Source organism: Anser cygnoides, chromosome 7 (assembly GCF_040182565.1).
Source record: "Anser cygnoides isolate HZ-2024a breed goose chromosome 7, Taihu_goose_T2T_genome, whole genome shotgun sequence".
Taxonomy (NCBI): domain Eukaryota; kingdom Metazoa; phylum Chordata; class Aves; order Anseriformes; family Anatidae; genus Anser; species Anser cygnoides.
In genome coordinates, this window is record NC_089879.1 from 13,459,219 (window position 1) to 13,483,960 (window position 24,742).

Here is a 24,742-nt window from a genome sequence, read left to right on the forward strand (position 1 = left end):
CGTTTTGCGACGGTGCCAGGGTGGTTTACGGCAGCGGGGTGAAGGGCTAGGGGAGCGCTGTGCGGGGCGGGTGCCGCGCCGCGGGTGTCCTGGCGGACTACGACTCCCAGCACCCCCCGCGGGCAGCCAGCCGCCGGCCCCGCGTTTGCCCCCGGTGCCCGCCCCCCACCCCGAGCGATGGAGGCGGAGGCGGACGCCGGCTCCGTGCTGTCGGGCGGCGACGGGGCGGCCGCGGGGCCCGCCGAGGAGGACCGGGAGATGGAGGGGGCCCCCAGCTGCTCGGGGTCGCACTCCGTCCCGTTCGAGTTCGAGCGGAGCCGCTCCGAGTCCAGCGGCGACGACGAGGAGGACGACGAGGACGACGAGGAGGAGGAGATGGAGGAAGAGGAGCTCGAGGGGGACCCCGGGGCCCGCTTCGGGACGGACGACGGGGAGCTCGACTCGGACGACGACCGGGAGGTAGCGGAGCGGGAGCGGTGTGAGGCGGGGGGCGGCCGTGTCGCGCGGCAGGGCCCCGCTCCCGGCGTGCCCCGCGCCGCCGGCGGGCGCGTGCGGCTCGAGGCGGGGGCGCGCGCTGCCGCCGCCATGGCGGGGCTCTGAGGGGAGCGGGGGGAGGGGAGGGTGTAAAAAGACGCCTGGCTTCCTCAGGCACAGCACCCAGAGCTAAACCATTGCTAAAGCTGGCCTTTGGGGAAGTGACAGGCTTCTGGCAGGGAAACTCCGTGTGTACAGTCCTCATAAATGCACCTCGTAACCGGAACCTGGAGCGCCAAAACTTCGTTGCACACTTCCATACGTAGCCGTATAAATTCTAACTGCATACAGAAACAGGAGGCAGCACTAGTTATGCGTTCACTGATCGCTTTCCAAATAATGATTTTATTTGCCACTAGCATTCACTTCAAGCTTGCGGAGTGTTTGATATTTTCTTACACAGTGTATTCAGAATCATTTTTCCCAAAAGATTTGTTTGTGGTTTGCTTTTAAGCAGCTCATGAAATAAATTGGATTCATGAAATACACTGGATCACCATGGATCACTGACCACAAAAAAGGTCAATTCTGAAAACTAGGCAGAAGTCTTTAGAAAAGAGCTTTATACGACAAATGTTTGACCTCTTAGGAAAACCCATTTCTGTAATTTTTTCTGTAACTTTTTCATGGTTTAGGGATGTGATATTTCAGAAGCTGCAAATGCATAACTTCACATCTTAGCCTCTATATTTAAACTCTTATCAACTCTTTTTGTTCGTAGCGGATGATCAACCTGGCAGAGTTGACCCCTTACATCCTCTGTTCCATCTGCAAAGGTTACTTTATTGATGCTACAACTATTACAGAGTGTCTGCACACCTGTGAGTACCGGTACTTCCATTCTAAGAGTCTAGATGCAAATTCAAACAAGAATCAGGTGTTCAGGTGTTCTGGCTTCACAAAGGTAATTTGCTATTTATAGTGAGCATGTGTTGTGTTTATTCTTGTTGTGTATTTCCTTGAGGAAAATGCGTTTGTGGATATGTCAAGCATCATAAAATCATTAAGTCAGCTTAGTTACCCAAGCTGAGAGGGAAGAAAGGAATATTATATAGAGAAACAGGAAGCCCACGTAAAACAAAAACAGAACTACTACATACGTTATGTTTTTAAGCAGACTCTAAGAATTTGCAATACGTATCAGACTTTTAAAATATATACATATATAAGTAGGATTATAATGTACAAATATTTAGGAGTACTGTATGCCATACGGGCAGGTAGCTGCTGTTTACTTAAGTTTGATAGAGTCACTGGAAGACTTCATTTTGTCTCTGACAAACCTGATTAGACAAGACTAGATGTAATTGTTTCTCTTGCTTAAACAGATGCTGTTGTATAATGGACATGTGTCTTAATGGACTTCTTTTCTTTACAGTTTGTAAAAGCTGCATAGTGAGACACTTCTACTATAGCAACAGATGTCCAAAATGCAATATAGTTGTACATCAGACACAGCCCCTTTATAATATCAGGTAATAAGTTTGTGCCACTTTTGTAGGTGTAACTTCAGTTGAGTTTTGCTGTTTTGCTTTTAAATGTTTCATTTTCCGTGCCTGTATAGTGCTTTCCTATTTCAAATGAAGGAACCGTTACAAGAGAGAGAGTGTTCTTTGTTTTGTATAAGCTTAATAGCAAAAGTAAAATTATTCAGTTTCTTGTTTTCTGAAATTCTTTTCCCTTTCTAGGGAATGTTTACCCTTCCACCCTGGGTGTTTTTATGCATTTGCACAGCATTACAGATGATATGAGATCTTAGCTATTTGCTTTGATTGTCTTTTAGACCAAGCTTTTGTTGGCATGGTTTAGTTTTTAACTATAAAAATGGAGTTTTGGTTTCTTAAGCAATTCTTGAAGGGTGATGGTTTTTTTGTTTGTTTGTTTTTTTGTTTTTTTAACTTTATGGCTTCTATTGGAGCTCTGTTGTGAAGACATGAATTAAGGCAGGTAGAGTTGCTGCTCTGTCACTTTTATGTATGTAATATTTCAACAGTATGTTTGGTGGTTTTCTCCCAATTTGGGATAATGCAGAATGTTTTACATTAAATACACTTTTGTTTTTATTCTCTTTGATAGGCTGGACCGGCAGCTACAAGACATAGTCTATAAATTAGTTGTCAATTTAGAGGAAAGTAAGTCCATTTCTTTATTGCCATCTAGAGTTTCAAAGCATGAGCAGAAAGGACGGTTATTTGAAGTCTCATTTTTAACTCTTAGCTCCTTAAAATAATTCCATAACATTTGGTTATAAATCTTAATGAATTATCTGTGCAAACTGGCATCTTTCTGGCCATAAACTACTGTTATGCATAGCCATATGTACCCTGGACAGGTGAATATGTGTAGAATGAAACATAATATGCAACAGTGATCGGGAAGTTTTATTTTTAATTACTACAATGAAAGAGCAGTGATGCTGCAGTTAACTTTGTTATTAAATTGCTATTCCAGGTGTAGTTGTCTGCATGCTAATACACAGTTTATTTTTAAAATGACAACTCTATTTTTTGTGTTTTTCCCTGAAAAACACCGAAATGGAAAAAAGCATCCATTCTGATGATGGACCAAGCAGTCACTGTGCTGAAGTTGTTTTGTTTTGCTCTCTAATGCAACGCAGGCATTATTGTATACAAATACACATCCAGATAATATTTTGTAGTCATGCCTTGTATTTTTATTTAAAGAAAATGGCATTCCATCTAATCAATAGCTCATTTGTCTCAGTTGGGAAAAAAAAAAAGTTGCTGGGACTGGGACTGACTGATTCTCTCAAATGCTTTTTTTTTCTCCCCACTTCTATGTTTTTTTACTGATTTATTAGGCGCGTTCACTGTCACATGTCCATTACGCTAGGGTGGACTGAGTGAAACATACATGTCTAGTGGACTATATACATGGGCTATAGATGATATGAAAGGAAGAGTAATGACAGCCAGTAGGATACTTCTTTGTGCAGTTATTTCGGTATGGTTTTTGTCCCACTTCTCCATTTTTTTTTTCAGTTTTTACTAACAAAATCTGAGTCCAGGTATTTTAAGTGGCCCAACTTTGTATGGAATACTAGTGATAATGGAGGTCTGTAGGCACTTGAAAAGCATTTCAGCTCTGATGAATGGAAACTGTATGAATGTTCTCAGCATCTGAAATAACATTCTAATCTTTTCTGTATTGTTTTGGTTTCTTTTCTCAGGAGAAAAAAAGCAAATGCATGACTTCTATAAAGAAAGAGGATTAGAAGTGCCCAAACCAGGTGAGTTTTAATCATTTAGAGGACGCTGTTAAGGAAATATTTACTATCCCAGTTATCTTAGCTTTCCTTGAAATATTAGCTCACAACTAAAGAAAATAGGTGGTAATGAAAGTATGAGATTTCTGGTTTTCATAGTTCTCAAATTACACAAATAGAAGATGAAATGAGCAACACTTAAGCCCAGATTGTGGTTGGGTATTTTTACAGATTATATTTCACCTCCACCCAGGAAAATATATATAAAGTATGTGCAGATAGTATTTTCTAGCCCTTAATAAACATTAGAAGTGAAGAAGGTGTAAAAATAAGAACTTGAACATCCATAGACAGACGAGGGATTATCTTAGTTATTTTTGTCTTACTGTCAAATAAACCTGTGTTTGGAGAGATGCTGAGCTGAAAGCTAATACAATGCTGGTTCAAATAGCCAGGATGAAAAGTATAAACAGCTGATTTGGAAAAAAAAAAATTAGGATGAATTTCATGGGCACTTTCTTCCCGTGAGCTCATCAGTTTTGGTTGGCACACATTAGTGTCTTATGCTGTTTTTATTTCAAGTTGTGTTTGCATTTTGGCTATTTGAATATTTTAGCTGTCCCACAGCCAGTTCCAGCGAGCAGAGGAAGACCTCGAAAAGTTCTGGGCTCTGTGTTCCGGATCCCACCAGAACTTGACATCTCAATACTTCTGGAATTCATCGGGTGAGTTGGGGGCAAATGGAAAAACAAGTGGCTGATGTGAGGGCTCTTAGTTTTCTTTGAGTGCGTACTTCTTCCATCTTGAGTAGCAGGTGGGGGGCTGGTTTTGGCTTACTGTGCAATAGTGACAGCCAACTACAAATACCTTAGATGAGGCAGATAAGGTTAAATATTTAAAGTATCTTCCTATGAAAATAGATTTCTAAAAGGTGTAGAGCTTTAAAATTTATGAGAATTCCTTTTATTTTCAACAAAATAGTATAGTCTCAGTAAACTGAATAACAAAATACCTCTCTTGTGCTTCCTAAATCCCTGTAGGTGGCAGTACCGTTAATGATGACTATACTAGGACTTGCTCATGGAACTAGGGGGCTACAACTGTACATGATGACATGCTTTTATTAGCCAGAAAAATCACGTATTCTAATGACACCTCACCAGAAAGGGTTGTAGCCCTCCTGAACTAGGGAAAAAGGAAGCAAAGAAACATCTCTGAAATTGGCATAGTATTAATGTTTTGGGCACTACAGTACAGTTCCTTCAAGGTACAGCAACAAGGCACAAGTGACTAAAATACTCTACTCCTAGTTACGAAATATAGTGTCTGCCTGATGCTCTGTGCCTAGGAGAGTCTTTTTTTCTGCTTTGCTGAGCAATATAGATCACTTAATGCAGTCAGGTTTTTACCACTTCAGTACTTGTAAACAGTATGCACGTAGACATCATGCTACTTCAGTAGAAATACGTTCTTGATGTACTTACTATCTTCCAACGTTTAGGGCTAAGGAACTTCTCTGACAAGGTGCTAGGAACTTGAGACCTACAAGGAATCTGTCAAATGCAATTGGTGGTTTGATAATTCATAAGAAGCAAGTTTTATTGTAAATTTATCTGACCAAAACAAGCTAGGAAACCCGAGCAGCAAGAGTGCTAATTCCCTAAATGATATAAATGAGACTAACAGTGCTGTCTATTATTAAGTTAGCCTGATAGTTTCCAAGGCTTTAATGACTTACACTGAAGCTTTTGTATTGGGCATCACCTTTTAGCTATAGCTTGAGGGGTGGGGCGTAGAAATTCCAGCCCAGACGTTTGAGCTGTTTTCAGGAACACAGGAAGCAGAAATTGTATTGCTTTGCCCATATGCAGATTTACATGGCAGTGATTGAGAAGTAATGTGGATTAAAAGCTTTAACTGTGCAGGGGGGAAGTGGCTTGACTCTTGTGCAGCGCATACCCCTCTATGCAGATTGCCTCTGCTTTTGGCCTGTCTGCACAACATGTTCAGAGAGTTTGATACATAATTATTGCAAACTAATTTACACAAATGATGGAAAACGAAGGCCTCACAAACTGGAAAACTATGAGCAAAGCGTATCAACTTGGTTTGACTTCATGTCCTAGCTTTTTTGCATCTTACATCCAATGTTTCTGCTGCCTGGCTTTATTCAGAGCGTAAAAAAATTCTTGTATGGATAGATTTTTATCATGTAGGTGGGGTGGCTTATTTGTTTTAAGTGTGGTTAACCATCATGTGGCTTTCTTACTTCTTTAAATGGATGAGACGGGAGATTGTAGAAAGCAGGGCTTACAGCTAAACATCTAGGGAAGAATTCCTGCCTGTGCCATGAAAAACGCTTGTGACTCCACATAATTGACTTCTGTGTTAGTTTCCTATATGCGTGACTTGCAGGGGTGCCTCCTGCTCACAAATACAGCTTGAAGCAGTGGGAGTCGTGACTAAAACAGTAGTATGAAGTGTTCTACAGTCATACCCAGTTTTAGTTGTCTCAAACTGAGCACGTGCCATCCTTGGTTACTTTTCGACACAGTCTGTCTCAGGTTCCTCTTTTTAAACAAGGTATTATATTGCTATTCTGCTGTGTAGGATAGTGTGGGAATACATTCAGATGTTGGCATAAGTGAGACTAGGAGGAAATTAATGCTTTCACATAACCAGTAGGATTGTTGTAAGTAAAACAAAATCACATATTGAACAAGGAGAGGAAAGCAAAGACACAGCTATTCAATGTGTATTGTCTAGCGAGCATTAAAAGATAGTTTTTAATCGTATTTATAACGGCTTTTCTTCTTTAATGAATGTTGTATAAGCCTCATGATATAATTAATGCAGGGTCCCAGTGGTCCTAGTGCTCAGGCATGATTTGTTACCTTGTTGGTTAAAATGTGATTAGATGGATGCATACAGACATAAATTAAAACGCTTTGACTGAAATTTCAGTAGAAAATACTAAATCTAATGCCATTTACCCTACGTTTGTGTTGGGCTAGGAATATACATGTGGTTATTTTATTGCCTCAGCTGTGACTGTATCTCAGGTTAGCATCTAGACATGAGTAGGAGGGATGCTCATTCTGAGACCTGTGACAGGTACTGCAGGGCTGGCCCGCCAGGTGGCAGAAGGAGCATGCTTACACCAACACTCCCATGTCTGAGTGATTCCTTGCCGGTTACAATGTAAAAATGACTTTAATAACTGAAATTAAATTTTATTCCAAGTATGTCCCTTTCAGGTTGGAACACTGTTTCTTGATCGCTCTATAGAAAGCTTCCTTAGATTATCTTGACTGCAGGATTAGATACAGTTTGAATTCATTGTGGCAAAAGTACTTCGATTTAGATCTCTGCTGTGAAAGGCTACCGGTTACTCCCCCTGTGGCCCCCAATGATTCTCAGCAGGTACATTTTTCTTTTGTTTTTTTTTTTTTTTTTTTTCAGAGCAAGAGAAGTAGTCAGACACTTCAGATCTCAAAACTAGTTAAACATGTACGTGCCTGTGTGTGGAACAAGATGACTTTTGAATCCGTGTTGTATTTGGTTTTTTTGGTAGTTTTATTTCAAGCTTCCATTCTAGTGCTAGCAGCAAAGCAAGCATGAATGTGCAAATAACATCTATAGCATGTGAAACTGTCCACTGTGTTTTCGTTATTTGTATGGAAGGAAGCACAGAAGGATTGGAACAAAAAAGGATGATGGCTTAACATCTGTGGCAATTTATTTTTGAAACATTTTTTAGCCTTTGATCTTATCTTATACCTTATGTTTAAGGGTTAATCTGTTTTCTTCAAAGGTCAAAATCAAACAGTTTATCTTGGCAATGAGATGTTAAGAAAGCTCTTTGTATAAAGAAAACTCAGAATAGATTGGGCAATCCAGCAGGAATTTTTACTTTGAAAGCTTTAGATCGTCTATGTTATGTCTTTAGAGTATAGTAAATAGTCTCCTGTGGCAGGGGAACTATATCAAAGAAAATGACAGCAGGAGTGGAAAAGCTTGTATGTTCGCTTCTTAGTAATTTTAAATTTCACTTCAGTGGCAGAAGTTGGTGATAGTTTTTAAGTCTGTCCAATGGTTTGTACGTATTTAGAGGTGGAGTTATCTAATTACAGTAATTTGAAGTGCCATGCTAACATGTGATCTGCACAAGCATTACAAATGCTTGCTATGCAAGCAAATGGTCAGTAGAAATATAGTTAATCTATAGTGCTATTTGATTTTTGCCTTTTCCAATGCAGCGAAATACTGCAATTTAACCTTGCTATACATATGTACTTGCTAAAATAATACAAGAGTAAGGGAATGTCATGAGCTGTGCTTAATTCATTGAGAAATTGATATGCTGCCCTACAGGATGGAGATGTGGAGCCTAGATAACTGAGTCACGTGCTCAGGCTGTGTAAATCAATGAACTTCTATTGAAGGCAGGTAGGAATTTGGTCATTTGCTACCCTCTGCGTGTTTTACCTTCCAGAGAGGCACCTGCTGCTTTTCTGAGTTCCTAGATAGTAATACCGTTAATCCTGTGATTATAAATAGTCTGGAAGGCCAACCACTGGCCCAGAAAGCCTCGTTAGTGGTTGGGCATGTTCTGTCAGCAGCTTTTAGGTACTGTCTGTTAAAGTTCCAAACATCAAGGATAATGAAGTGTGGATGTTTAAACAGCATTAATATTACAGCCTGTTCCCATGAAAACTAATGTTATTGTGTGTAAAATATGGCTTTAGGATGTGTTGATTTATTTTCTATTTCATGTAGACAAACTTTAAAGTCATAAATAGCTGAATTCACAAAAAAGAAATGGGGAACCAAATAAAGGCTTGGTGGGAAAGATATATAACTTCAGTGTAATATTGTTTTATATATTAGAATTTAATGAAAGGAAGAGTCTGATTCAAAAATAAGCCTGGTGTGTCAGACTATTAAATCAGCAAGTCATTATTGTAAGGAAAAGAGCTTGAGGGTGTTCCTAACTGTTAACCTTAGCAATATTGATTGTGTTTACTCTTCTCTTGTTTTTCAGAGCTAACGAAGGCACAGGGAATTTTAAGGTGCAGATGTGATTTGAATCTTTCTCTTATGGTTTACTTCAGAAATATGTGTAACCTGAATGTACCTAATTTAGTTTCTTTGTTTTTCTTACATTGAATGCAGCCTGAACTTTCACCAGCGTAGCATAAATGAATAATCCTGCATTAGAATGTATGGTCACGCCTATCGATGTGTAGCATTGCAGAGTAGGAGAATGCTTCCAAGGCTAGGAAACTAAAATTCTGTTGGGAGAATGGGAATTATGTTGATGAAACTTCCCCTGGCTGATTCTAGGTTGTTATTCTTGCAACTCCTTCTAAAAGGTGCATTAGTATATCTTTTCTCAGAATCTTAAACAACGGTGTAGTCATTCTCTTAAAAACCTGTTTTTGAAGAAGATTGCCTAATGGCAGTGGAGAGCTCACCTAGGTTATTCAGAGGAAGCATCACCCAAAGCACAAAAACAGTCTATTTTGATATATGATTGAAATTAAAACAAGAAAAATGATGCAAGTTTTCTGGACAGTACAAAGCACTTCCTTAGTCTGCAGCAAATTTATTCTTTTCTATGTTCCTTCACTAACAAAATTAGTTGTCTGAATGGTGGTCATTCTACTAAACAACAAATAGCTTTCCCAATCCTCGCTAAAGAATGTCTCTTCTTCCAGTATAGACTGAGCTGAATTGGTGTTTAAAAAAAAAAAAACTGTAGATTAACTGCACATTGTGTACTGCGATAATTATTTCATAGGCTGTAATTAGAGATGTGCAGAGTATGTCATTCCACTATTTTGGCTAAACATTTAGAAAAAGATTCTATTTAGGAGCAAGAAGGAGTTATAATTATAAATTATACAGTGTATGTTGCATTTTATCTTTCATTGTATTTCATTGTATGTAGGAATCAAGAGATAGAATGGCACAGAATATAAGAGCATTTTACTGGTATTGTTAGCAACAAAACTCCAATTTTACTGTTGAAGAATTTGATCAAAAAGTGTGTTACTAATGGAAGTATGGATTGTCCTAGTTCCATTTTTTTAACCAATTTCCTTTGTTTTCAGCTGAGTTGATCTTTAAATAAGTATATTTTCAGGCACAAATCTGAAATACTAGGTATGACTGCAGTTACTCCTGCTCTTTTTAATACTAACCACATTTGTTATTATCAGAGCTTAGCAAGCAATTTCAAACTCTCAAATAAAGAAGTAACATTTAATATTCACAGAGTTGAAATATAAGTTCAGCTTCATAAATAGAAGTTAATCTATAGAAGGGGAGCAATGTTCCTGAAAATGTGCATGGATAATTTTCTTCACCTGTTATACCCCTGCACCTACACAGCATTTTGTTACTCTTTTTTACTCATTACCTGTCACACTATTGTTTGTTTTTATATTCTTCTTACCTCTCTATCACCTGCTATCCTTCCTGGATCTTATTTGCCCTTCTTTCTGGTTTGTTTTTCGTCCTGTTCATTTTGAACCCAACAAGAATAACTGTAGGGCAGTTCAACCATTTTATTAACTTACGTTTTCTGATATTAATGGTTGTGTCAGACACTTATTTTATCTGATACTCTTCTAGGTGCATGCCATCCCAACAGGAATAGTTTTTCCTTTTAAAAAAAAATACTTGCTCTAACATCATTAAGGAGTGTTTGTGACCCAGAAAAGTGATTTTGTGTGTCTTTCCCTTTTAAGCCGTAGTGTACCTCCACTCGCTTTAACTCTAGTGTTCTGAAGATGTAGAAGGTGAAGGGCTGCCCACCTTTACTCACAGTGAATAGTTCTGTACTGCTTATAATCCTACCATCCATAGACTAAAGTGCCATTCTGTATTTGTGCATATTTAGATTCCTGTATGATTTTTAAGAAATACTACATCTCTTAACTGATATTTATTCTACTGCATTTTCGATTTCTTTGTTGCATATTAACTTCCTGCTTCACTGTATTTCTTCCCTGCCTTTTGTCTGCATTTTCATGCCTTTTTTTTCTGTTTTATGATCAAGAGGTTTACTCATCAGCCTTCCAAATCCCTCTTATGCATTTCTCACAAAACATACCCTGATCCTTTTTTACCATTATTCTTTCTTATCTACCGTATCTTTCTGAACTATGTATTGAACTTCATATATGAAGGGTTTCCTTTTTGTCTTTCTTTATATTTTTTCCGGGGGTGGAAGGAGAGAACAGGTTAAAAGGCAAGGCTTTTGGCCATAAACCATCATTTATATATGCAGCAAGCATAAACCCAGCATAATCAAGTTTGCATCAGCCTAGATCAGGTCTTACTGGCATTTCTAGCTCTTATATGTGAATAAATCAAACTATTGTTCCAAAAACACAGTTATCACAGATATGTATCTTAATTTGTGATTGAATTCAAGGGCAGTCTTTGACCCCCTCCCCCTCCACCCTTTTTTCAAATGGAAAGAATATGATGAACCTGGATAGTAAATCACAGCTGTTCAGGAGTTAACATAAAAATCCAATTAATTGACACAAAAGGGAATCCATTTATCACTCTGAATGCAGTCATCTGCTTTGCCTTTGTGCCTATTTGCTTTGCTGCCTGTATCGCCAGTCAGCTGTTTTAAAATTTTATCCACAGAGAAGAAACCCATTAAAATTGTGGAGGTCAACATAATAAATATCATCTTGTTGCAGTCCTTGCTATGAAAGTATTTAGAAATTATGCAAAAAGGTTTCAGACCAGTCTTGCCCTTGTGTTCTGCGTAGTAGTTTATTTTAATTGATTCTAGAATGTCATGGACTGTTAAGTCGATCCCAGCCTGAGTCATAATACTTCTAGCATGCCAAGGAACTTAAGGTCCTTTGGTTACAAAATGATACGGTTTACCTATGTGAATTCATGTTTGATGCACAAGCCTGATTTGTGGAAAAGAAGCAAATTTTTGGAAGTCTCTTACTCTTCTGAGTAATTGCTTTCTGGGACTGAAGGGGAGCAGAGTTCTTAAAATGCTGCGTGATACCAGTTCTTGTGCTGAATTTAAAGGAAATCTTATTCTCCACTACTTCAATAGTAAAATAGGACTGAAGTCAATAGGTGGTTATTTTTTGTTTAAAACAGCAGGAAGCTTGAACATGGAATCTGTTAATACACATTTAGTCTCATCTGTATGAGCTAATCTGGAAGTATATCAAAGAAAGGTCCAAAACTTAAGCTGTCTTCAGCTGTTAATGGGCCTTCAGTCAGGTTTGGAGTTTGCCAGGGATGGTGGCTGAATATGTACAGGGTCTTAAGATCTTGAATTTGTTCTTTACAGCCTTTGGAAAAGAAGTTTGTGCGTGTTTCAGGGGAGGCAACAATTGGACATGTGGAGAAGTTCCTCAGAAGAAAAATGGATCTGGACCCTGCTTGTCAGGTATGCCACTTGTAATGGCATGTATTAGTTTGCTGTGATCAATGTAATGCCTATGTTTCTGTTGCTCATAAGAGTGTAGAAGTAACATAGGGTTTTTTGAGTAAGTATTCTGTTGAAGTGTTGTGATCCTCAAGGAACAGCTCTCCCACCTAATTTGCAACACGTTTAAGTTCTCATTATTATTTGCATAGAGTTTCTGAAGTGCCACGTAAGATTTCAGAAGATGAAATTGAAAACCAATCTTTCAAAATCAAGCTAGACCTGTGTTTTGGGTGTCTTTCAGATTTTGTGATCTTGAGATCATCTAATAGAGGTAACTTGAAAATTATTTTCCCCGTTAGTTACTTTCTGCTTGGACTTCACCACTTTCTAATCCACTGTTAGTGGGTAAAGGTTACTGGGTCTTAGCTGATAATTTCATAGACTTCCTTTCCAAAAATGTATTTTTTGGGTAATTTTTAGGCGCTGAAACAGATGGTTTCTGGTACCTTTTGAAAAGAAAATCACAGCTAAGGGAAACGAAAAGCCTTGCCAGCATTTGAATAACTAGCCCAGATACTCATGCTGACCTCCAAAATTTTTTCTTTGTCCTTCCCTGGATAATATGGGTTGGCATAGAAACTATTGATTTGAGATCTAATGCTTTCTAGGCCAGATTTCCCCTTGGGATTAATCTTATGAGGAATGTCCTGTATATGACAGCTTTCCATTTTAACTTCAGCTTACTTGGTAAGCATTAACTTACAGTTGCCTGTTATCATGTTTGTTACATAAATAGCTATTGAGTGCAGTAAACATGTCACTTAATGAAAATAATTGCCATAATGGAAAGGCTACTTTATTTTAATAAGAATTTTAAAAGCTGTGACCGAGTTATTAAGGAGATACACCTTCAATTTTCCTTTCAACAAAAGGTGAATTTATACTTCCCGCTGTCTCACTAGGAGTCAGTACTACTAGTTGGCTTTGATTTTCCCAGCTAGTCAAGACTGTAGTAGATCTATACCACTTCTATTGCTGGTGCATCCTTCATAACAGAATATATTATTTTTTTTTAAGGCACAAGGATTGCTCCGAGACATACATTTTGCAACTGCTTTCCATGCTGAACTAGGATTTTTTTCATTGTATATTTTTTTTTTTTTTTGTCCTAGCAGAATGAATTCTAGCATAACAATTAGCTAGCAGAAATTCTGCTTTCGGTGCTAGAATTTGATGATTAGACATTTGGCATTCTGAGCACTATAAGGAGGTGAATGAGAAAAAATTCTAAATATATTAGAAGACACTGATGTTTAATGACTGCTATTTGAAAGTGGAACAGCTGGAGGATGAACAGTGAGATATTTTGAAACAAGAATTCTCATTCTGTTTGGAAAACTCATCAGCAGTTGCCCCTATGTCTGTTTATATCATATATTGGGTAAATAGGTTATTTTTTCTATTTTTATAGAAAATATAAAGTGTGTCTGTATGCATATTATGTACCAGTGAAAACAAAATTGAGTTTTCAGTACTTTATGGTACAAAAATCGTGTAAGTAGCCTTATGAAACAGAAGTAATTGAACTCATCACTGGAAAGCAAAGCAGATATGTCTGTCCTTCTAGAGTAATAAATCTAGAGGCTAGAATGCAAGGGAAACAGGAGAAATAACTATAACCAGCTTTCAAAAACAAAAAGATATGTTTCTTAAAAAGGCCAAATGTTGATGTTAAATATATATTCATGTGTATGTATGTGGATCAATATCTAATAAATTTTTAATGTTATATCCAGGCTTTTTCTTGCTGCTTCCTCCTAGAATCTAAAAGGAGAAGTAATATTACACAATTTACATCTTCTGCACATTTTGGAATTATTATTTAAGATTAAGTCTAGCACGAATGGAGTATTCTGCATTATTCCCACACTATATAGATGAAGTAAATAAACCTGTTCCGAGTCTCTAAGGATTAGAATTCTTGTGTTCCGGTTTCTGAGAATAATAGCCTGCCAGCGTGAGCAGACCTAAATCTTTTCATGAAGAACAGGAGAGAGATAGTGGGTCAGAATGCAGAAGAGCATAAATACAGACAAATTGCACTGAAGCACAAAGTACATCCTATTGTGGAAGACTATATAAGAGAAACCATGTAAGAGTACATGTATGATACTGCAGTCTGCTTCCTGACTAGTGCAGTGGCAAAGCGTAATCTTGCTCGCTGCTGAAAGCTGTGGAGCAGCATGTTGTCAGCGCTCTTGATTTTGAGGTTTGGTCATTGTAATTCAGGTGACGGCCCTCTGGTTTCCATGTCTAGGAATTGCTAATAAGGAGGATATAACCAAGCTGCAGTTGTGAGAGAAACAGTGCTGTGTTAGCTGCTCTAATAAAGAAGCTTATTTTTCGTAATAGTCGAGGCATTCAGAATACCTCAGTCTGAATCTATTTTTTCCCAAAGTAACAGTCTTTGCGGGCAGTTACTTAACAAAAGTGCCACCTCCAGAATTGCAGACATCACTGACATGGTTTAGCTGCAGTAGAGGACGTTAGAATTGCAGAATATGCCCTTCACTTGCATCGCGGAAGTATTGATTGCATTTTGAAGGAGGATTGTGTGAAAAGTATTTGCTGACAGAGGCATACAGTGAGCTTATTCTTTTTTATTCAGACCCTTCTTCCAAGCAGTCTTGTTAAGCAGACTTACTCATACATTTTCTCACTCACAGTAAGAGTGAAGGAAGCGCTGGCTCATTTCTTGCTAGTAGCACTGACAACTTGCCCTTATTTTGCAGCTGATGAATGACTCAGGATGTTTGTGGGATCATTTTAATATGTGATCTAAATTCCCATTGAATCCATCACAGCTATTCCTAAACAGTTTTTTAGTGGACATGCCCAACTGGGAGCGAACCAAACTGTCTTCTCTGATCCAGAAGTGAGCCCTAATTTGGGGAGAGCATTAGGGCTGTGCATGCTAAACGCGTTTGAACAGCAAAGGTCAAGATGCCTGTGGCGTCAAACACGCTAGAATTCAACTCTTTCAAACAATATTGGATTTACTTTATGAAATATCAAATGTAAAGGGCTTAATTGTATTTTTTTGCTAGTTTAAGGGTAGGTTGAATTTGACTGTTTTTGTGGTCTTTCACAGGTCGACATAATATGTGGTGATCACCTACTAGAACACTACCAGACGCTGAGGGAAATCCGGCAAGTCATAGGAGAGAGTGCTGTACAGGTATGTATGGCGGCTGGGGCTTTGTGCTAAGTTTTCTGGTTTAAATTAGAATATTATTTAAACTATTAGGTAACACTAACTTATCTGAAGATGTCACTTAGAAAATGTTTTCAGCTTATGCAAAATGTTCTTTGTTTTGGTTTGGTTTTTGAGTACAGTCACTGTTAGAGGAGAAAATTACCTGTTTTGAGTTGCTTTTTTTCCACTTGCAAGTTCATTCATGTCAGCAGTTACTCTCATTGCTGAGGAAAAGTTGGTTCAGAAAGGCAGATAATTTTCACTTTGTCAAAGAATGCGTGTTCAAATTTATGCCTTTGGCAGTATTTACATTGGAAAAGTTTCTCAGAATTCAGTGCAGCATAACAGACGTTGTGATTTATTTTTCTGGGCCATGATCACTGTAATGTTTTAGGGGGTTTAACTCCTCCTAAATAGTTATTAAAATGCTCACAGTTGTTTTGTGTTTCGATTTTTGGGTTTGTCTTTTTTCCATACTGAGCATCTGTGTGTAATGCTGTCTCAGAGCATGATTAAATTAACATAGAATCATAGAATGGTTTGTTTGGAAGAGACCTTGTAGGTCATTTAATTCCACCACCCCTGCAATGGGCAGGGATAACTAGACCAGTTTGCTCAAAGCCCTAACCAATCTGGCCTAGTATAATATAGCTGCAAGATAGTGGGATTTAGCTGTTCAGAATTACTACGTGCCTTTCCAACGAGTGTTGGAAGATTAAATGTTCAACCTTCTTCAGGGTTTTCTTATTTTTTCCCAGCTTCGGGACTACAATCTGATGGTAGAATAAGTATTCCTAATACAGACCCCATAGTAACTTATTTATGTTGCTGTAATTGGAGTAAATAGGTAACTATTAGTGGTTGAATGTAAATGACTAATGTTAATTTTTGAGTACTTGATAGAAGGCTTTAAAAAAAAATCTTTTTACTTCACACACCTGTTTTTAATCGTGTTAACTGCACTTATGTGCAGCAAGTACAGTTTTACAGATTTGTTACAGCCTCGTAGATTTAAAGACAATTTAAGGTTTATGAAATGGGATTGTTGGTTGAACCTCTCTAATTAGCTTGAAATGTGATTTTTAACTCTATTTAGGGAAGAAAAATACAAATGTTACTGCAGAGAATTAATATGAAAAGAAGTAACTGCTTAATTTTTAAAACTAAAACTTCTGAAGTTTACTGCAAGGAGTAAATTTCCTGCAAAGACTGACAGAAGTTTTTGAAAGGCTCAATTTTGCTACCAAGCATTGAGATCTGCCTTGATTAAGAGTTTGATCAAGTAGCTGAGGAAGGAAGCTTGTTGTTAATTACATAGGCATATAATTTCTTCCCTGCATTACCTTCGTCCCCTCTGCTGCACAAATGCAACATGAGCCAAGCTGCTGGTTATTTTCTCCTGTCTGAAATTGTCCTTCTCAAAGCTCTGCATCACTGATGGATATAATGAGCTCACACATGGGAAAAGCTAAAGAGAGAAGTTTCTTTTATGTCCCTGGCCCTTGGCACAGAGGTCTTGCAGATTATACTGCTCTCTTTGTAACTCTCACCTTTTTGTAACCCAATCTCATTGTATTTTTTTAGTGTCTCCTGAGCTAGGCAGTAAGAGCAGTGATCTGATTTAATCAGTGTGACCCTCTAGCGCGCATCTGGTATGGAAGTGTTTTACTCTTTGCTGTGGGGATATTGAATTTGGAAAGTGGGGCGCTTCTTGTCACTGCTGCTCTTAAAACATCAAGAAGTGCATATGCTATGATATTTCTGTCATTCAGCTCCACTTTAAAGTTTATATAAGGCTTTAACGGGCAGGATATTTTCCATTTTAGGCCAGGTCTACAAGCTTGTGGCAAAACCCTGGGGGTGGGGGGTTGCTGTCAGAAGGGTTTGTACTTCATTTTGCTTTTCTTTGGGCACATATGAATTATTCTGATTTGAGATCTATAATAAGCAGTGAGATCTCATTTTCTTTTTAGATTTCCTTTTCAGAATAGTATCTAGAGAAAGCAGCTGAACAGACATAAAAACGTATAATATCTGAAAAGAGACCAATTACAGAGTATGCAACACCAGTACTGGATTAAGTCTCAGCTTCTCTTTGTACAGAAGTAGTTGCATTTGGCTTGGCCTTTGGTTTAAGAAGGATATTTCCTGTGTAAATAGCTAACTTCTGTAAATGTCCTATTGCCAAATAGGTCCATTTGAAAACTCATTAATCAAAGAATACATTGTAGCATTTTTTCTTGCAAATATTTCTTCTCTTTAAGCAACTTTTTCATAGAGGAAAATTGTTTTGATCACAGTTGTCTTAAAGGAATTTTGAATGTGCTTTATTTTTTTCTATGGAAGTAGCCAGCAGGCACAATGAGTATAAATATGGCTTTGTGAAGGTATAGCAACATACTGTGTGCCAAGAGGTTGGTAAGGAACTTCGAAGGACTTGTTCCACCTAACAAGAAGTGAAGACAAGCTCTCTTATCTCCACCTTGCAATGCAGTCACCCCACTTTGTCAGGCATGGAGTAAATGTCGTTCTTGACAGTTCATACAAAAGAATACTTTGACCCACTTTTCTCAGTGCCTGCATTTTAATCCCTTTGAATCATTGGACACAATGATATCAGTCATATGATCAAGATTGGAGATCAGAAACAAAGTGCTTGGATTTTATTTCCGTTGGATTTGACTTGCAGATGCAAAGTTTGTGGATTTGAAAGTGACTGAGCAAGTCACTATAAAGTTCGTGGGTTTTGTTTTTTTTAAATGCGCCCCTTCACACAGAACTGTACCTTCTGTGGAACATATCTCAGGTCCTAATGTTAACGGATAAAAACATCAACAACAAAATACGGTAGAAATTCTAACACGTCAGCTGTGATTAATGCATTTCTCTCTTCAAAAGAAAACATTTATTAAAGCCTGTCCATATAAATAGGTCTAACGTGACAAGTCAGATTCCCAGGGGATCAGTAGCAGGAACAGGTTTCAGAGGTGGAAGCAGACTAACTGCTAGACCTTTCACCAGCTGTGCGTGTGAATTAAGTGACATAAGTAAGACATTAATGAGTCAGGAAGTATCCCATCTCACAGGTGAAAGGTTCTTTTGTTAACTTCAGTAGAAGCATGGGGATTTAAGAAGTGTTTAGTTGTGCATCTAGAATTAGGAAGAAATGGTAAGCTGGCACCATAAGTTTCTCTAACTATTTCTGCATAAGGAAAAAACTGACAGAATTATATTAAATGTGTTACTGACATACTCAAGACTCTGGCTAGCTTGTAGAGATGTAAACAGTGCTTTCCTATTTAAAAATAAAGTTTTACTTTCCATATGATCTGTTATGCTGTCTTTCTATTTTAGTTATCGCAGTTGTTAAAGGTAGTAGAGCTGCAAAAAGTAAGGTAGAGCCACCAGTGAATTTAATAAAATTAACATTAGAAGTTGGAATCTGAGTTCCATGCTCAGGCAACTATGTGTTTCCTCTCTGTCTTCCTGCATTCTCTTTCTGTGTCTTTTTGACTTTTGGTGTCCTGAGTTAATGGCCAGATTTTGGCAGCTCGTTCTAGAGCTATTTAAGTGATTTATTCTGCCTTGTAGTATCATGTGGAAAGCAATATAAGTTGTAAAGGGAGCCTATTATATGAAAATGAGACAATTCCATTATAATACTTAAAAAATTGCATTCCTCTTATGGAAGGGGAATGCTCTGAAATGAGGGAGGTTGAAGCTGCAGTTCTGCCACACAAGTGTCATATCGGGCTGTGATGGAAATGCCTCATGGAGAAGGTGATATGATAACACAGTTTATCTCTCTTCTCTCTAGGATGGCTTACTTGTACTGCACTATGGCCTCGTGGTGTCTCCGCTAAACATAACTTAGATTGCTAATACATCAGAAGGTGAAAGAATCCAAAGTCATCAAGCTTCTTCACTGCTGTTTCTCACCAAAGAAGGCCATCGTATTTTCTGTGACAGGAAGCAAGTAAAAGGAACCACTGCTAACTGCTGTATGCTTGTAATTTAACATCTGACTTTATCACTGTAAAAAAAAAAAAAAAAAAAAAAGGCTTCTGTAGGTACAGCTATGGATGTTGCTATGCTATGCTTTGTGTTAAAAATGACTGTCTTAAAATTTCACTCAGCTCAGGGACTTTAAACGCTCAGAGTTGCTGCATTTCTTTAAATACTTCCTAAAACCACAAGATCTCACAGGGTGAGCAGCCCTTTTCCTCTAAGCTATAGGACTTTGCTTACTTTCTAAGTGTCTAGCTAGAGCAGTGCTCTCAGGGATGATCTTCAGTGGGCAGTATAATGTGTTCTGGGGAGGGGACGGTCATTTGGTGGAAAAAAGTGAATAGTGATCATTTGTCTTCAGATGTGATTTAGGGAGAAGGGAACTCTTGAAATGCAGACCAAAATAGGTAGAAAATAATGTATCACAAACATTTTTTCTAGAAGTAGCATTAAATTTACTTGTTTTTCTTCAAGAAAAACAATTTCGTTTGCACTGGAGATAGATTTGCTGGTAGCTTGACTTATACCAAATGGTGGATCATGCATCTCTACTCTTAATGGAGATGAGCTGGCTGTAAGCTGTTTAAACTATGCATGGAAAAAAAAACGTAGCACCTCTTTCTACCTGCTTGCTGTATTTACAATAATTACTGTCAGCTTGGTTCTGCTGTCACGTAAAATCTGTCAAATGACTTGACTAGCAGGAATACAGGTTCTTTAATCTTAGCACACATCTTTCTAGCAGCAGTGAAAAAATAGTAGCTTTTTCCACTCTTTCTAATGTGTATTAGTGCAGACCAGGTTTGAGGATGTTAAATAACATAGTACGTGCCTGTTACTACTACCAGGTTCCCAGAAGACAATAGATATCTTTTTTTTTTTAATTAACATAAAAATGCTAGGGTTTTGTGATAATTATGATATCTCAAGTTCTGTTTAAGATTTCCACTGTTTCTTGTGCAGCATTAAGGATCAGAGCTTTGTATGTTACGGTCTTGCTGCGCTCTCAGTCATACATGTGGGAGAGATCTGTGAAAGCTGCTGTAAGGTACCAGGCTCCCTTGATGGTCAATGTAGTAAAGGGGGTGGCGATTTCTTTGTAAGGCATTTCAGGGTGCCTAAGTTAGCTCAAATGCATTTGCTCCCTGTCATATTCACTGCTGTGCTGTCAACCTGGGAATACTGGTATCTTTTGTCTAAAGAAAGCTTTCATGTATCCTTCCTCAGGTCTTTACAATAAATGTGCAGTTTTGCCTGTGAAGATGACACCATAAGATAAAGTCTTAGTTGAAGTAATTCCTGTGAAGCTCCTAAAAAAATTAACAAACATTTATAATTACGGTTTCCTATTTTACTTTGGAAGTTTGTACAAAATCAGTGTTTAAAATGCAGCAGAAAATGGGATTATTTTGTAAAACACTTTGTGACTTGTGTTGATAAGAGATTATATATTGTAACAGTAAAATAAAGTTTATTTTAGCCAATTTTAAATTGAGCTCTCATATTTCCATTCCATGCTACCTCTGTTAACCTCAAAATTGTAGCAATTTAATATTGAAACTACTGGATGTGCTCTGGGGTTGTTAGAATCACAAACTTCAGTTATAAGGTGTAATGGTGAAAGGTGGCTTTCAGAAAGGTGGCTACAGAATCTCCAATTGATTTTTCAACACAGATACAGGGCCTATGTAGTTACAAGACTTTTTTTTGTGCTTAATGCAGACATCTCTTTGTCAAAGCCACTAAATTATTTTTGTTCATGTTTCTGGTGGTTGTGAAGTCCCCTGTGAACCAGGTCTTTCTCTGCCATTCTGATCATCCTGGCTTTATACAGAGTATGTGTCTTGACAATACTGTCTCTTCTTGGTTCTTCACTACTTACGGTTTTGTTTATATATAGCTCTATGCTTAAAAAAAATAGCAGTATATTCACATTTTATGTTGCAAATTCTCTCCTAGTCCTGGCTTGAACTTCATGCCTACTGAAGGGCTTGTTTTCTGAGCTAAACAGCTATATAGAAGCTGATAGCATTATTGTAGAAGGACATAAATTTGAATTAACTTCTGCATAGCTTCAAGATGACAACATTGCCACTGCCTCTGAGGTGAATGTCAGTCTCTGTCTTAATAAATAAAAATTAATGACTGATCAATCTAGGTAAACTGCTAAATTGGTAGCTACTGTTTCTGAAATATCTTTGCACTTTATCTGTGGGGTAAATCAAATGCTAGTAAAAATGTAGATGATCAAGACTTCTTTTTTCACTCTTTCAGTGGCTTAATGAGAGGTCGATTAAAGCTTCAGTGCAATTTTGTTACCTAGGATGTTTTATTATGAGCCCTTAGTGACCTCTTTTATTTCATATTTGTTCACTTCTTCCCTTTTCTTCCTCAGTTGCCTTCAGAAAGCATATTCTTAGCTTAGCTTTCTGGCTGAACATCCTGCTTTCTTCTACGTTAAAGCATACCCTCAAGGTGCTGATGCTTTATCTGCTCTCCAGCTCCTGCTGCACCCCCTGGGGCTCTGCTTGGCACATCAGCATGCAGCGGGGGTGACCTTTGGCAATTGCCAAGGCTGAAATGTGGGCTGCGCAGTTTCCTGCATAAAGATAATCAGCCTGCTTGCTTTAAAATGTGCCAATCTTCCTTCAGCTCTCCCGCTGCTGTTTATTTCTGCTGGTCTCCTTTTAACCTTGGCTTTCCTCCAGTCACTTCTGGTTCTGATGATAGAAAAGCTGTAACAGCAGACCGTCTATGGGATGGCATCTCTGTCCTCATGGGAGATGAGCCAGCTTCACGCTCAGGAAGCGAGAGGAAGGTGTGCTTGGACTTGTTAGTTCACAGACGCTATATCATTTCCTCACTTAATGAAATAACTCTGGTTTCATTTTCTGGTTATCTACTTACCAATGGCATGGCTAAGACAGAACCTAATTAAATACTATTTGTACTGCAGGATAATTCTGAGTCTCTTTATGGATCTACTAACTCCCAGCAAGAGGAGACCATGAGCCCTAGTGTCAGGAGTTCTCAGAAATGCAGAATCAAGCTAACATCAAGCCATGAGTCATGTTGGTTATGTTCTGGGTTTTGTTTTATCTAGATTTAGTGTAACAAGATACGGTTCAAGAGGCTAGTGAAATGTGCAGCTGAGCTGTTTTTAAAATGGAGGGGCACTGTGATAGCAATGTATAAAATAATATTTTCTGAATGCTGCTATTGCACCCAGCCTTGATCTGTATTACCACCAGACAGAGGCACACAAGCCAGGAGAACCCTTAACACTTACTTCCATAAATGTAAAACAACCGATGAGCTTCAGTGAAAAATCCCTCAAGCTGTCTGATGCTATTCTGTTGAATTTCTTTTCAGGGAATCATCCAGCTCTTGTGTGCAGTGATTTATGTTAACGTGTGATATCAATTGCTAGCAAATCAAAATTACACCCCAGGCTTTTTTTTTGGCTTTTCTTCAGTGTGGTGTGCCATTATGCAATCTGTGCTCCATCCAGACACTGAGCGGGGATTCACTCCAGCAGTTGAGAGAGGAACTATTAACAGAGGCGCAGGAGGTTTTTGTGCATTATCTTTTGTTTTAAAGGGAAGATAAGTTGTCCATGTGAATCTTCTAATGTGCTGCACGCTTGATAGAGAGGGCACCAGGTGCCAGACTAAATATTTAAGTACTTTAAAATATACTTGTTCCGCTGCGATAGATACTTGCTGAAAGATGGAGAGAATGTTGCAAACAGCACGTTCTCATCACTTTTGCTTCTATTTGTTTTTCTACCTCCTTTTATGTAACGCTAACCAATTCAGCACAAAGAGAAGCAAGGTGATGGTAAGTTGAATTTTGCCCGTGTCATTTCTGAGACCACTGCTGAATGAGCTAACAGATACTTATGTTTGCTGAGGTTTCAGAAAGTTGTCATAGATGCAAATTTAATCACTGAACAGGTCCAATTTTGTTTTTGAGAGATGAATGGTAATCCTATCTAAGGTGAAATGTGATAGTGATTGGTTGCCCTGCAGCTGCAAAATTCTTGCTGAAGCTGTATCACCATTTTTTACTGGATTTTGATGTAATATAATGATATATTTGTGTTAAAGCAACAGTGATCTATCAAAAAAAAAGTGGAAAAGAGCTTATATTTTCTTTTTGCTTGATGAAATAATCTATTTTGAAATGAAATTGTAAGATGTCTGTTTTCTTCCAAGGGAAACATTAACAGTAGAAAAGTGGGTGGTGGGGATTTGGCAGAAATTATGGCAGAAAATAGCGTGTTCCTGGGGGAGGTGCTTTGGAACCCTTCTCGTACGGTGCCGGGAAGCAACCAGTCGTTCCAAGATGCCACGGTGTGCTCAGAGCCGGCTGCTTGCAGTATGCTTTTCTGTAGGTGGTGATGATGGAAGATGCTATGTTATGTAAAGGACCGGTGTGTCCTTTCTCGTCTACAGCTGGGACCGAAAGGTAAGAACTCCCTGAGTGAGAAGCCTAATGTCCTTGTCAAGAACCTGCAACCTACAACTTCCTCCTGGGACATGGGAGAACATTTCACCTGCTGTTGGCAATAACAGATGCTTCGTGTGCCGTGACCTACAGACCAAAAATGGTGCTGGTTGAACCTGCATGAGGAAGCTTGTGAGTGGGTAAGCTAAGCTCTGGGATGCCAGCATTCTCTATTCATTTCTCTCCCTGACTTACTGTATGACCTTGAACAGAATTCCTCACTTCTCAGCTGTGTCCATCTAGCGCAGCAACTTCTGTAAAGCACACAGAGTGCTATGAATGGAAAAAAAACTCCATGCTACTACTGGGTATGGAAGGGCGGGTAATTAGCAGGGTACTACTGAGGTCCCCTTCATTAATGTGGCTATAACGGGACTGGTAACAGTATCTATTACCAAAGCATGAGGACTGCTCCTTCTTTGTGTTATGGTGGACACAGCTGAGCTGTCAGTTCTGAGGAGTAGTCTCTTCGTGGTGAATACTGCTTTAACAAGGGTATAAATGTTTGCTGCAAAATTGCAGGGCCCTCTCTGTTTTAGCTGGGTGAATTGCAGGGTTTGGGATGAAGACCCCTGCACAGGCTGTAGGAGTGCATTCCCTCCCATCCCCATAATCACAGATCTTACATCTGCAGCCCTTTTTGCTCAGCTGGAGTCCCCTGGGACAGAGCAGGATAAATAGGCATTAAAGCACCCATACTGACAGCTGGCCCCTCTCACAGCCACTGCTGTTGGAACACATCCCTGAAGTGCAGTGCACTACAGCATGCTGATTGTTGGGGCTG

General features: G+C 38.7%; 1 protein-coding gene across 4 annotated transcripts; it reads left to right on the forward strand.

Moving 5' to 3' along the window:
• The first annotated feature begins 177 nt into the window (after positions 1-177).
• PCGF6 (polycomb group ring finger 6) lies at positions 178-20,940 on the forward strand. 4 transcript variants are annotated; one of them, XR_007161955.2, is made up of 11 exons: positions 178-459; positions 1,256-1,355; positions 1,913-2,009; positions 2,611-2,666; positions 3,725-3,784; positions 4,377-4,485; positions 8,805-8,832; positions 12,105-12,203; positions 15,337-15,423; positions 17,026-17,093; positions 19,259-20,940. XR_007161955.2 is itself a non-coding variant. In XM_048060398.2 (10 exons), the coding sequence occupies exons 1-10, from the start codon at positions 178-180 to the stop codon at positions 19,313-19,315; spliced, it is 975 nt and encodes a 324-aa protein (XP_047916355.2). In that variant the 3' UTR covers positions 19,316-20,940. The 4 variants fall into 4 exon arrangements, 1 of the variants encoding a protein (XP_047916355.2); XM_048060398.2 differs by lacking the exon at positions 17,026-17,093; XR_007161956.2 differs by lacking the exons at positions 8,805-8,832; positions 17,026-17,093.
• Positions 20,941-24,742: the final 3,802 nt, after the last annotated feature.

Coding starts and splice junctions, on each gene's coding strand:
- PCGF6 (XM_048060398.2), top strand. CDS start 178: ATGGAGGCGGAGGCGGACGCCGGCTCCGTGCTGTCGGGCGGCGACGGG. Junction 1,356..1,912: donor TACAGAGTGTCTGCACACCT/GTGAGTACCGGT, acceptor TTTTCTTTACAG/TTTGTAAAAGCTGCATAGTG. Junction 15,424..19,258: donor TAGGAGAGAGTGCTGTACAG/GTATGTATGGCG, acceptor TCTTCTCTCTAG/GATGGCTTACTTGTACTGCA.